The sequence below is a fragment of the Brassica napus genome, chromosome A2 (assembly GCF_020379485.1).
Source record: "Brassica napus cultivar Da-Ae chromosome A2, Da-Ae, whole genome shotgun sequence".
NCBI lineage: Eukaryota > Viridiplantae > Streptophyta > Magnoliopsida > Brassicales > Brassicaceae > Brassica > Brassica napus.
Window position 1 is genome coordinate 23,672,309 of NC_063435.1, and position 14,583 is coordinate 23,686,891.

The 14,583-nt window shown below is 35.0% G+C and overlaps 2 protein-coding genes across 2 annotated transcripts; both read right to left on the bottom strand.

Annotated features, from left to right (window-relative positions):
- Positions 1-533: 533 nt before the first annotated feature.
- Positions 534-3,867, bottom strand: LOC106396130 (phytosulfokine receptor 1). Its single transcript, XM_013836449.3, has one exon. It carries the CDS (start codon positions 3,596-3,598, stop codon positions 776-778), a length of 2,823 nt encoding a protein of 940 aa, XP_013691903.2. The 5' UTR covers positions 3,599-3,867; the 3' UTR covers positions 534-775.
- A 4,097-nt stretch (positions 3,868-7,964) lies between these two features.
- On the bottom strand, positions 7,965-9,317 carry LOC106396140 (F-box protein PP2-B1). Its single transcript, XM_013836462.3, has 3 exons — positions 8,909-9,317; positions 8,722-8,840; positions 7,965-8,649 (listed from the first exon to the last, which is right to left on the bottom strand). Exons 1-3 carry the CDS (start codon positions 9,242-9,244, stop codon positions 8,100-8,102), a joined length of 1,005 nt encoding a protein of 334 aa, XP_013691916.1. The 5' UTR covers positions 9,245-9,317; the 3' UTR covers positions 7,965-8,099.
- Positions 9,318-14,583: the final 5,266 nt, after the last annotated feature.

Sequence of the window (14,583 nt, forward strand, 5' to 3'; positions counted from 1 at the left end):
TTGAAAAGAGATAGTAATGGATATATGATCATATAAGCATTAGGAGTTTTAGTGCTCCTTTCTTGTACTTCATTTGTCATATTTTTGGCAGGTTTCATGAACTGTTGGAAACGACATAAGTGGACACATTGACTATCAAAATCTGTATTCAGTCTTTAAGAAATTATAAGAAAATTTGGAAAAGTTTTAGTTACTTATTCAAGTCGTGCTCTTTGGGGACATGGAAATCAATAGAAAGAAAACTGGAATCTGTTAAAAGTCAAACTTTTCCAGTGAAGCATACGTTAGATTTTGACCATACAAAGTCAAAATCTTTGAACGTTTTTGGTTGAACAACATTTCACACCCATAAATTAAGTAAATGAAATGGTTTCTTAATGAACATTTTGACTATAGTTGGCCAAAAGGTATTTTTTTTATAGAATGCCAAAAGAAAAATAGCTAACACATTTAATATTTTTTATCAAGAAAAATCAACCAAATATCTCCAAAGGTATAACATAATCAACAAGAGATCCATAAGCAAAATCATATTAACGGAAAAACAAATGTATATTGAGTTGTTTACTCAAACTGCATGAAGAACTTGTGCTATCTGAAAAAACCAGACATTGTATGTTTCAGTCTTTTATCTTCAATATTAAATCTGAATCACAAATAAAGATTAAAATGAAACAAATTATTCTCTGGAAACTATTTACACTGTATCTCAAAAGTATAGAAATGACTCCCTACAAAATGTATCCCTGTCTCTCTGAAGATTAGAGTCCACCTTCTAGACATGATCAAGCCAAGAGACTAACTGTTCAGTCGTTGGTCTCTGTTTAGGGTTCCCACTCAAACACAAACACGCAATCTCAAGAACCCGAACCATCTCTTTCTCATTCTCTTTACCATGAATGAACGGATCAAAAACCTCACTAGCTCGACCCTCACTCTTCATCCTCACAACCCACGAGATCAAATCCCTCCCTCCCTTGGGTTTACACATATCCACCGGTCTTCTATCAGTCAAAAGCTCAAGAAGCACAACTCCAAAGCTATACACATCACCTTTATAAGTAGCAACCGAAGCTTGTCCATATTCAGGAGGAATATAACCTAAAGTCCCAACCAAATCAGTACTAACATGCGTCTCGTAAGGATTCATAAGCCTAGCTAATCCGAAATCCGCTAAATGAGAATCAAAGTTCTCATCTAGAAGAATGTTGCTGGACTTAATGTCACGGTGCAATATATGAGGCTCACAAGCTTGATGCAAGTAATACAACCCCTTTGCAGCGCCCTGAGCGATTCGAACCCGAGTTCTCCACCCCAACAAAGCTGGACCGTCGTTACGTTCGTGTAGCCAGTAGTCTAAGCTTCCGTTCTCCATGTAAGAATAGATCAAAAGTCGGTCGGTTTTGTAGAAACAGAACCCTTGGAGTAGAACAAGATTTGGATGTTGCGCTCTCGAGAGTGTTTCAACTTCTGCTTTGAACTCTCTTTCGATCTGACCGCAGTCTCCTGATAACCGCTTGATCGCCACTTTTCTCCCGTCTGGTAGCATTGCTTTGTAAACCATACCGAACCCGCCGCAGCCGATGATGTTGGATTGATCAAAGTTGTCTGTAGAGTCCAAAAGATCATCATAGGAGAGAGCATTATCATTATTGTTTTGAAACAGCACCACAATCTTAGAACCAGTCTCTTCGATTTCTTTCCGGTTCATGCTCTCTTCTTCTATCTCCGGATCAACTTCCCCTGACCGTCTACGCGCACGCAACACTATCAAAGCTAAAAGAGTGAGAAGGAAGACCGAACCGAACGCGATCCCAACAGCCATACCAATCTCACCTCCTCTGCTTCTTCTTCTTGAATGTTTGATATATGTTGTTGTTCCGGCAGAACTCGCATCTCCGGAACAGGGGAACCTATGTTCCCCGCAGAGGTTGTTAAACTCGAAACTCGAGTTCGGAAACGTCTGAAACTGACCACCAGAAGGTATCCTTCCCGTGAGATTGTTACCAGCAACACTAAACTTAGACAGAAACGTCAGGTTCTGAAGAGAACCAGGGATGGATCCTGAGAGACGGTTGTTAGAAAGATCAAGAAGCTCCAAGCTAGTCATACCAGAGAGAGAGCTAGGGATTGGCCCAGACAACTCATTCCACTTCAGATCAAACACGTGAAGCTTCTTCAAATCACCAAACTCCTCCCAGATAGGTCCCGAGAGGTTGTTATGACCAAGCTCAATAGTTGGCGGGAAACCAACGATCTGATTGTACTGCAAACCTCTTGCGCTCTCGTTCCTCTTCATGAAGAAAGGAAAGTCAGGAGACGGTTCGTCCAATGAGATGCTTCCACTTGTCAGACTCTGGAGTTGAGTAAGGCTCTTTGGGATCTCTCCTGTAAACGAGTTGTTGGATAGATCCAAGTAGAAAAGAGAATTGAAATCACCGATCCAGCTCGGTATAGCTCCGGTTAACCGGTTCCAAGAGAGATCCAGCAGCTGAAGATCCCTACTCGAGCTTAACCATCTCGGAACCGAACCGGTTAGTCTACAATTCGCAACTACGAGCACTTTCAGCTTCTGGAACCCAACAACACTCGCGTCGTCAGCAGGTAACGCCTCTCCGTTAAAGTTTAACGTGAGGACAAGCGCCGTTAAGTTCTTGCAGTTCTGAAGTATCCTAAGCGCGGACGTGATGTTAACCAAACTAGAGTTTGATAACGAGAAGTAAGATAGGCTCTGAAAGTTCTTGAAGCTCTCTGGGACTTCTCCACGGAAACCGTTACGCGCGAGGTTAACGTTCTTTAACCGTTTGCAAACCGGGAGATTCTCGGGTAACCGGCCGTTGAACCGGTTAGTACCTAAATCGAGAGAGTTTAACTCAACCATCGCCGTGCAGTTCAACAGTAACGGACCCGTTAACGAGTTGTTCCTTAAGTTAAGCAGATTTAACGTCCGTGAACTCGCTAACGATCTAGGTATCCCTCCGCTGAGTCTGTTCGTCTGAGCTGAGAGATACTTCAACCGAGTCAACTCGTGGAACACGTCAGGGATCTCGCCTGAAAACGAGTTCCACGAGACATCGAGACGAGCGAGGCTAGAGAGGTTACCGATGGAACGAGACAAGGACCCGTTGAAGTTATTTGAGGAAAGGTCGAGGCTTTGCAGAGAAGGGAGGTTTAGCGTTTGCGGGATCTCTCCGGAGAGATCGTTGAAGCTTAGATCGAGGGTTTGGAGAGTCGGCGAGGTGAGGATGGAGAGAGGGATCGAGTCTTTGATGAAGTTGCGTGAGAGGTTGAGGACTTTGATCTGGTCGAGGTTTCCTAGAGATTCCGACAGGGTCCCCGACAGCTTTTTGTTTCCGAGTTCTAGTTTAGTGACTCTTATGGTGTTGTTGTTGTCGCAGGTGATTCCTGTCCAGTTGCAGCAATTGTCGTTGACGAGGAGCCAGTCTTGTGGTTTTGGTTCGATGTTGGTTATGAAGTCGCGCAAGGCGCTGAGGTCACGTGGGTGGCACGTGAGGGGGGTCTGGGAGTCCGAGGGGCGGAAGCATAGTAGTAGCTCTGTGAGGAAGATGACGATCACCCACAAGCGATGAACACGCATTTTGATGAGAAGAGGAAGAAGCTTTTAAGATGTTTTGATGATGGAGAGAGAGAAGAAGAAGAAGCAGAGGCTTTTTCTAGTTAAAAATCAAGAAAACAGGTGAGAAAGCTGAGAGGATACAGTTTATGGGTTTCTGTTTCTGGTTCTGGCCATGACGATCAATGAAGATGAAGCAATAGAAGAGAGAGAAAAATAGGCAACTTTTGACTTCAACACGATACAGCAAGTGGTGGGGGCTTAAATGCAGGCTTCTAGAGAGAGAAAGAAAGAGTGGATGAGTTGGGTGTTTGGTTTTTTCCTCCGTCTGTGTTACTGCAACAGTAAAATTCAACCCCAAAAATTATAAATATTTAAATAATAATAGGAAATTAATAAACAGTCATAAACGAAGAAGAAGACGGTGTTAGTAAAAAGATTCGTTTCATATGTATTGATGACGGTCAATCAACAGTATTTTTATAGAGGTTAATACTCATGGTTATGTATTTATGTATGTCCGTTTATGGAAATGTCATATTTTACTGTCAAGACCCAGTTGTAGAAATCTATTTTTCTTTGTATTTGTTCAGTCAAACATCATGGAGTTCGTTAATAGACATACATAATGAAGTCCGAATAAGTAGTTTTGACTTAAGAAAACCTTTTGTTTTTTTTCTTCTAAATTTTGGTTTGAATAGTAGGAGCTCTAACCTTCAGGGTAAACGGACGAAGTTTTGGAACGACTAATGAACGAAGAGTGCAAAATAACAAAAAGTCAACAAATTGTTAGTATTTTGTATAGTATTCCTTTAAGATCTTTGTTTGCTTTCATTTTCAAATGGTTTAATTTAGAAAAATCTAAAAGGTTAATTTATATATTTACATTCGTTCTTATCTTTTTAATTATAGGATAGTTAAAAATGACCGGAGAGGGAAGGAGTAACCGGTTAGGTCAGCTTGAGGAAATAAAGATGAGGACAAGAGATAGAGAGAAGTCAAAGCACGGACGCTAACACTTTGCTTGCATCTCTCTTCTCAACTACAATTTTGTTTTTCCAATTAATTTTTTGTTCTTTTACAAGTTGGTCCCAATGCATGAAAATAGTCCCTACCAAGATATTCTTAATTTCCGATAAAAGCTTCAGCATAAACTAGATATTTCTATGAAACATGATACTCCAAAGAGGAAAATTTTCAACCTAATTTTTGTTTGTTGGTTAAAGAGTCGACCTCCTCCACACTGATCATGCATAGATGCTCCATTTACATCTTCTAATCAGTATGTTATATTAATTTCCAGTAAGCCATTAATACTAGACAACCAATAAATGTAATTCTTTAACAAATCTTAATATATGTAAAATCACTTTATATTAAATATCTTTGATAATTACATAATTTTTCATTGCTAAAAAGATTATAATTTGTCAACTAATACTTTTTCTTCGATGCCGACAAATTTTTATACGTTACCGATTAATTTAGAATCTATCGGTTATTAATTTTTAAATTATATTTGATTTGAGTAATAGAATCGAAAATACATTTGGCAATTCATAGATTGGATTCTCTGATAACTATATGCGTTATGGTTCGGTTTCTAGAAATACAATAATGAATAGTTTTAATTTTTTAAATTAAATAAATTATATCATTTAAAAACAAAAACTCTCCTATTTTGAAATAAATTCACTAAAAATAATCTTAATATATAATTGTATTTACATTTGAAGTGTTTGATAGTAGCATAAATCATAACTTGTATAATAATTTTTGTACATTACCGACGAATTTGTGTCTAGATTAATGATCGTTTTAATATTTCATATATAAAGCAAACTTAAAGCATAAATTTTCATTGATAAATCTATCATTGGTTAGTTTTAAAATTATATTGGATTTTAACAATATAATAAAAATCACAGTCTCAATTATATATTTATAGGTGGGTTATTCAAAGATGTATAAATTAATAATTTAAGGTTTGTAAGACTTATAAAGAAAACATATCATTTTGTAAACAATAAAACCAAAAAGTCTAACACTTTTCCGCCACGGTTTGTTTCTAAGAAAGCATAGGCTGTTGTTTAGACAACTTTCTTTACTATTTTACTTGATTTGTAAGTAATTGAAGACAATGTAGGTGAAGGGTGAAATGAACATAGACATGGAAGACTTTTAGCAACAAGAAATACTATATTGTTTAATAAACTAATTAGCCTACATTCAAAGTTGGTTTACCTCATAAGAAACTACTAATATATTATTTTGGTGTGTGCATGATCTTTTCCATAAAGAGATTAAGTATTGTTTTACGTAGAAAGTTAAGATACGATTCCAAGTTAACAATAAAATATATTGAAGTCGATATCTATAATGAAGGAGACAGTCAAAGCATGTGACATCAACTATTCAACTCTATAATTAATCTTCCATTCCATGTGGGTCGCAATGGCTTTTGATATAATCGTCTTCATTACAGACATTTTTATATTTTAGTCTTTTAAGAAATTCAAGTAAGCTTGTATTGTAAATTTCTACAATTGTGAGTTTGTTTGTATCTTTTTATATATGATTCAATGAAATTTAGTCAGCGAAAAATCGTTTTCGTTAGAGACGTCTTCCTTGTATTATAATGTTCATGTCTTTAATAAATCAAGTTTATTAGTTCAACAACACTTGCATTCTTTCACAGCCTGCAACTCGGCATTATTCTCATAGCATATCTTACAAAGGCCTTTGAAGTTGCAAATTAGAGCCCATAGAATGTTGAGATCTTTATAGACCCACGTACTTTCTTTTATTATTTTTTTTTGCTACACTGTAAATTTTATAAAAATGAAGGAGATATTCTACAAAAATATTTTGCTCTGAGCCATCTTGACAAAAAAAAAAAAAACAAGATGGATCATAAGAATATAGTAACATGAACAGTCTATCTCAACCAAAAAGACATGTGATTTACTAAAGATTTTATGCTTCCTCTTGGCAGAAATAATTTTGCGAACTTCCCTATCAAAACCAGAGAAACGAAGCTGATGAAGAGGGAATAGAGATTTGGTTGTGAACCAAATTGTTTCTTTGTTTCCAGATGTGAAATACGAAGGCTTGAGTAGCCACTTTACGCAGTAGCTTTAACTCTTTAGACCCTGCAGCTCTAGTCCAAGATAGAAGCTCCGACCAAGTTGTAACATGGTAGGCGGAGAAGAGCACCTGATAAACATCTCCCTCCACATTTCAAGACTATACTCGCACGACAGCAGCAGATGATCCCTTGTTTCATTACCCCTTGAGCAGAGAGGGCATGCAGTGGCAATCAGCATTCCCTAAGAAGCCAGTCTCTCCCTCGTTGGCAACCTGTCCCAATTGGCAACCCACATCGTAAAGGTGTGTTTAGGCACTGACCCTTTAAACCAGACAACATCCACCCAACCTTTACTTCTTCTCGAGGTCGCAAGACTTTCCATGTAGTGGAGGTTTTAAAAGTACACACCGGAGAGTCACCTGCCACCCATTCATAATTATCATAATTATCATCAATATCAGTATGTAAAGAAAGGGAGATAGTGGTAAGGTGAGCGTGTAGCTCGGCTTCCTGTACTGATCGTGGGTGTGGGAGTAACCAGTTTGAATCCACTATGGCGTCAGCCACCACAGCGTTCCTCTTATTCTTAGTGCTCTTGGTCCAAGCGGACCAATGTGGCTAATCAACTGATCCAGTGGAGTCTAAATGTCATACCATAAGCTCGCAGCTTGACCATTTCCCAAATTATATTTACAAAACTGAAGAGCTAATAGTCTAAATTTGAGAAATTTTTTCCAAGCCCAAAAGTTGTTTGAAGCAGATTTGATGGTCCAGAAGCAATTGTTATTAAGATGAATATGCCAGTGCCAATCAGACGAAAGTGATTTTGATAATAGGATCCAGATAAATTTGTTACTTTCATATCACAAAAACTCCAAATGTCTTCATATGTTCATCATATATAACAGCCTAATTAAACCTCACCTTTTGTTCACTTAGGCACAGTCTAGTTGTGACTGTTATTAAGCCGTCCATTTTGGCATCCAAGTTTCAAACCTTCTCAAACCCAACTTTTTTTAGCTGACATTATAGTCACATGTTTATACGAGATATCAAAGATTAAAGATTAAAGAAAGCATTTGTACATTTCATACATAAATGTGAAAATGTCTTAGATCTTACATGTCTTAATGGTCCCTCTTTATCTGATCCTCAAGATATACATCTTACTTCCTTAATCTCTAATATAAAGACATTGTCGTGGCTAAACCCTTTCCACAAAGGTTGGCCCCAAAAAAAGAAAAAACAAAAAATTTGGTTAAATTATTGCCATTCAATCATATTGGTACACAAGAAACAAAATCATCATAACTTCTTTGCTTTTCATATCAAAAACTCAAACTGTTAAATAAACTCTAGTCATGAAGCTGTAGTAGTAGTACACAAGCTTTAAACTCTGTTCATACTTTAAAGAACACAGTTATTATCTGAATTTGATCATTTAGTTACTTCTTCTTCTTTCACAGGCCTTATCTCAATCCCCTGGAAAACCAGACCACTCTTCCACTGTCCCATCCGAGTCTCCATAATAGCTACCTCAACCTCATCGCCATCCTCACAACCTCCATCGTCAATGTAAAAACTCCCAAGCTTCACTTCACTCCACTTATCACCTCTCTCCTTGGGCTCCTCCACGTTCCCACCACTCTCCCTCTCCCCTTCAACTTCTTCCCTCGGAAACCTCATCCACGGACGCCTCGTCCTAAACGCTCTAGACACAGCTGCTAACGAAACTCCAGAGTAACCATAACCGCTGCGAGGATCCGTATCGCTCGGTTCGAGAAACACAAATGTCTTCCTAACCTCCTTCCCCGCAAACCCAACTTCAGTTTCAATCGGCGTGTGGTCGAAACCGTATGATCTACTGCTCGCTCTCTTGAACACTAAGTAGACAGAGTAATGCGTCCCCTTAGACAGCATTTTAACACTTATCTTGCCGCGAATCTCGAACCAACACACGTTACAAAGCTCTGCTACTTTCTCAAACCTGATTCAACAACAAGTAAGCTCCAAAGTTGCACAAACTCAAAAAAAAACAGAGGATAAACAGAGACATTACTTAGATTCAGGAACTGTAACCCATTGCCAATACGCGGGAGAATCACTCCACGTGATCTTCAAATCCATCGCAGACAACATGTAACACTTCTTCCCAGTAGATTTCTCTAACCAAAAGCTCTGAATTGTTTCCCAAGTAACTAAAAATTAGTAACTCTTAATGAAACCCTAATTTTAATTGAATTTACCTTTTTGCCCTCATCGATTAGGACGGGATCATCAGCGAGAGAGAGATAGATCTTCTTCTTCGACGAGCAATCCAACGACGGAGGAAGAGCAAGAGACGAGTACTCCGGCGGAAGAAACTTCTCCCAGACCAAATCGGACTCCGCCGCCGACTTAACTGTTCTCGAAACCGAAGCCACGACGCAAGCATCTCGTGGTGTGGTATGGAAAATCACCATCGAGATACAATCTTCCGGCAAAGTATCGAACCGCGACGTCGCCGCTCCGACAGAAACAACCGCGCCGTTCCGGCTAATTCCTCCGCCGCATTTCGAATCTCCGACTTGAATTTGCTCCATAGCTTTTCGAATCTGATGTTTGTTTTTAAGTGAGAGACTATGTTAAGATTTTAAGACACGATGGTTCTGTTGTGTCGGATAAGTGTGTATTTATACCGTTATCGTGATTCGCGAAAGACTTACTTGTTAAGATTTAATTTGATGTTCCGAAAATACCCTTACAGGTGTAACGTCTCTGGAAGAATATCTATAAAGTTTTTTTTTTCGAAAATTAAAATAAAAGTTTTTGACTTTATCTAATCAGCCAAAGCAACTAGCTTTTTGTTTCGTGTTTACCTTACCTATGAAGTCTTTGTTTACGCGAGACTGTTTATTATACAAATAAATTATAATATTAGGAAAAGTCAATAATTCTCATGAATCTTTGTTTTTTTTTTTTTTTTTTGTCAACTTTGAGTTTTCATTAACGTGCCCTAAGGCATTGTTTTACAAGATGGCATCAAGTTTTTACAAGTTAAAAGCCCAAACAGAGAAATAATAGTAAAATACAGCCCATTTAAAAAGGAAACTCGAGAAGCTTCAAACTCTCCACGTGCTCTTTTCCTTTGCAAGGTGGAAGACTTCTTGGACACGTGTCTGACACGGATTTAACGCCTGACACAGTCACCGCTTCAGAGCTCCACCGCCGGAAATCTCTCTACACCGCAACTCGTATTCCTGCTCCCGCCAGAGTATCTCTCTAAAATATGAACAGAGCAAATAAGGCAATCATGGCCTTTGCTCCATCCAAGCATCACAAAACTGCTGGAGATTTAGCTGGGGACCTTCTCTGTCTCATATCTTCATTAAAACTCTGATGCCACAAAACCTTTCGCTCAAACCTCAACTACTTGACTGAAAATTCTTTATTCTTCGTTGATTTAATCAGGAGAGACTACAATCCGATGAAGATAGATTTTTTGTTGGACTGTTATCAAAACACCAACTCTGCTAAATCTTCTTCAAAAGGACCAAAGAAACCCAATAAAACTCAATCATCCCTTGACAAAGAAGCTTTACCTTGAACGCCTATTTATGGCTACTGACTCTTATAAAAGGATGTTCAGTTGAAACAAAGAACAAAGCATCCAATCAAATAATTGATGGAATTAAACACGAAGAAACTGCGAAAGGAAAGAACTTTCAAGAACTTTATTCATCTTCAACCTTATCGGAGAAGATAGGAATGACAAACACTCCGATTTGGATGAAGCTACACAACAAAATCGCCTATGCGAACAAAGAGTCGCCTACGCGAAAATGAGAGTCGCCTACGCGAAAACGAGAGTATAATACAACCCAACGAAAACAAAAAAACAAAAGGTTAGGCGACCGGTGGCGGAAGGCCACCGGCCACCGGAACAAAGATCTTAAATCTGTAGCTTTTAGAAAGAGATCGGAGAAAACAAGAGAAAATAATGATTCATGAATCTTTGTTAAAGGGTGGATCATGTTAGTCTTAATTTCTTAGTCTATCTCATTATTCTCAGCTAAGTAAAGGTGCGTTCAAAAGCTTTGTAGCTGATAGGGGAAACGAAAGTTTCTTTTTCGAATTTGTTCATGTGAGTAGGGTGGACACTCAGTATCGAGAACCCAAACTCACCAGCATTACAACCTAAACTTGTAAGGTTTGAAAATACTACACTTTAACAATTTATTTTTGAAAGAATTCATTTTCATTTTAAATTGCACATGAAGTATAATTGGAGAAGATCAGTAAAAACTCTATAAATTAATAATGTTCAGATTATAGTATTTTATTAACTTATATAATCATTAATTTATAAATAGTTTTTTTTTTAGATTTCTGTATTTTAGAATATATTCTTTTATAAAACAAAAATGGTTAATTTACTGTAACATTAATTAAATTTTAGAAACTCAACTTTTATATTTTTATTATATTATTTGGTATATATAAAATATGATAAATCTCTTAAGAAGATTCAAAAAGTTTTTATGACCCAAATAGCAAACAAGAAATAAAATGACCAAAATATATTTTTTAAGAAATAAAAAACTAAAATACCTTTAATAAATAATATTTTTGATATAAAAAATAATTTTTTGGACTATTAAAGGGTATCTCTCTAAAATATATGTTTTATAGAATTTAAATGTGGTTTTACATAAAATTATTGTAAATATTCTCAAAATATTAAACATAAATATTTAGATTGGTCGAGTTAATAATATTGTCTAGACCATTCATTTTGGGTATAACTAATTACATTTATATTTGGTTCAATGTATAATAAACCAGGTTAGTTAGGAACATTGCCTTCAGTTCATTTTGTAAAACAACGAATTTTTTTTAATTAAGCTTATTAAGAATGTTGGTTTATGATAATTTTTGCTGATAATCTGATAAAAATATATTGATAGAAAACATAACTTTAGTTTTAGTATTTTTAATATCTAGGAAAAATGATTGTGGACTATACAAAGTACTAACATCACATGGCTAACTATGCAAACTAAACTAATGTATACCTACCATCACGAAGTATATATTATGCAAGACAATATCCCTCAAATTAATGTTATGTAGTTAACATCAAAAGTTTAATTTCATTCATCCAAAAATTGACGTAGATGTCAAAAACCATTTAAATATCTCGTTTTTATCAATTAAAATGTACCTTACGGTAATTTAACTAAATATGAAAGTTATATAAAATATTATTTAATTTTGTTTTTTTTTAATTATTTTGATCTGTTTTGTTATTAAGTCTTAATAAAAAAATTGGAATTCGTTTGATTAATTGTGTGATATATACTTATTTGATTACTTTTTTATTATAAACTTATTTCATGTCAATTTACTGACTCTAACATTTTATTTTATTTTGATATAAAATTAATGAATTATTTTATTTATATTTTCATAAACAAAAACTGCATCCATTTAAATATATTAAATAAGTATATATCACACAATTAATCAAACGAATTACAGAAATTTTATTAAAATTTCATAAGAAAACAGATTTAAAATAATTAAAAAACAAAATTACATAATATCTTACGTACTTTCATATTAAGTATAAATAAAAATAATATAATAATATATTTTTCAAATACAGTAAAATAAAAATGTTAAAACACTACTTATCAAAAAATGTTAAACATATTGATTTTGTAAATTAGATATTGTTAAAAAAAATTACGCTTTTAAACGTGGGTTAAAATCTCAATTAGTTAAATTACGGTCGGATCTGTCATATTTTAATTGATTAAACGAAATATTTAAACGGCCTCTGACATCTACATCAATTTTTGGATCAATGAAATCAAACTCGTGCTGTTAATTAAATAGCATCATTAAGTTTAGAGATGTTATCATGCATAATATATACTTTGTGTAGGTAGGTATACATTAGTTTAGTTTGCATGGTTACTTATGTCATGATCAATATTTCATGTAGTCAGTAATCATTTTTTTCTAATATTTATTATGTTTTTTGAGATATGTGTTGAGATGGATGTTCATTTATTATGAAATTAATATATATATATATATATCATATTAGTTTTTATAATTATTTATTTTATACATAGTTTAATTTGAAACCAGAATAAATAAAAAGGAATATTTGTTATGTGGTTTGATATTATGTTTAAAAGGAAAGTTTTTATTTTAATAATATCAAGCTTATATTTTTATTTCCTTTTTGTCAAACCAAATTATTTTTAAAATATATCCACGTTTTAAAATTGTATAAATATTTTCTTATATATATATATATATATATGGTTTAGAAACCAGTATAAAAACGGAAATATAAAAATAAAAACTAATGAAAAAATATCAGAAAAATAAAAAAATTCAAATAGCTTTAGAAATATTTATAGATATTTTCCTTTTTTTTGTTATTTTCATAAAGATAAAATAAAACTTATTAACGAGAATTGAAATAGAAAAATATGAAAATTCTTTAAGATTTTTTTTTGTCATCAACAAATACAGACTCATAATGACTCTGTAAACCAAATCAGGTAATCTCCATCCATGTGAACGACAAAAGACGGTTGCTTCCTAACATTGCGTGCTAGTCTATCCGTCTTTGAATTTTGCGTCTTTGGTACATAGATAATCTCTGATCGGGTGTAGTTTCTTTCAAGATCTTGACATCTTCCAAATAATTTGCAAAATCTGGCTATATTTCTGGTCCTGAAACCATCTTCACCAATTGAGAACAATCCGTTGCAAACGTAACATGAAATTGACGTTATTTCCTCATGCATTCCATTGTCCAGAGTAGCGTTTCCACCTCCGCATGAAGAAAAGAGAGACTAGTCCTAACATTCATCTCCCCAACAATCCATCAAAACTTTCTAAAGTGCTAAACCAACCTTGCCCTGAAAAAATATTATCCTTTTTTCAGGAGCCATCTGTAAAACACCATATTCATGGAATTGACGGCAAGATCGTATCCACTATTTGTGATAATGTCCTATGTTCTGTCAATATTTGTGCCTCGACCCACAGTGTTAACTATGTTTCTGCCATTTTAAGTGTATCCATTAGATCCATATCCAGATTACTGAAAATTTTATTATTCCTAGCTTTCCAGATGTACCATAGTATCTATGCAAACTGATGATCCTCCATCTGCGGGAAAACTCTCCAGAATAGATGATCCATGTTTATGAAAAGAGAACTTGTTGAAAAAATAGTTGGATTTGATGGTATCTTCGAGAGAGCCCAGTTCGACTGATGATCCTCCAGCTCGACTCTAGATTCAGTTCTTATATACATTTCATCATCAATTTAATCCAATGAAGGTCAAACCCACTTTCTGTAATAAGACTTTAATAAAGTCTCATTCTACTCTATCATACGTTTTGCCCATATCCATTTTAATTGCCATATGCTTTCCTTGACATGCTTTATTGGTCCACAATCCGTGGAACATTTTCTGGGCGATAAGAATATTGTCAAAAATCAACATTCCTGCCACGAATGCCGATTGCGTTTCGGATATAAGCAATGGAAGATAGATTTTCAATCGATGACACAAAACCTTCGAAATAATTTTATATCCTACATTACATAAACTAATCGGCCTCAATTCCGTCATCTTTGTAGGTCTTCCATAGGATAACCATTTTTAAGTTTTTGTCACAAAAATAGCTTTCAATGAAGAAAATGACCAAAATAAGTTTTATTAAAGGGTAAAAATGAATTTTTATCCTAAGGTTAACTTATCTAGACTTAGGGTTTAGAGTTAAGAGTTAAGGGTTTCAAATTAAAAATAAAATAAAAAACAAATATTAAAAATTTCAAATAAAAAAAGGGTATTTTGGTCATTTTCTTTTTTTAAGGGCTATTTTGTGATAAAAACTTAAAAAATGTT

What these genes read in the sequence shown, in the direction of transcription:
- LOC106396130 (XM_013836449.3), bottom strand. Translation starts at nt 3,598, where the DNA reads ATGCGTGTTCATCGCTTGTGGGTGATCGTCATCTTCCTCACAGAGCTA.
- LOC106396140 (XM_013836462.3), bottom strand. Translation starts at nt 9,244, where the DNA reads ATGGAGCAAATTCAAGTCGGAGATTCGAAATGCGGCGGAGGAATTAGC. An exon ending in TAATCGATGAGGGCAAAAAG is followed by an intron (nt 8,841 to 8,908) that starts GTAAATTCAATT and finishes GAAACAATTCAG; the next exon opens with AGCTTTTGGTTAGAGAAATC. An exon ending in GTTACAGTTCCTGAATCTAA is followed by an intron (nt 8,650 to 8,721) that starts GTAATGTCTCTG and finishes TTGTTGAATCAG; the next exon opens with GTTTGAGAAAGTAGCAGAGC.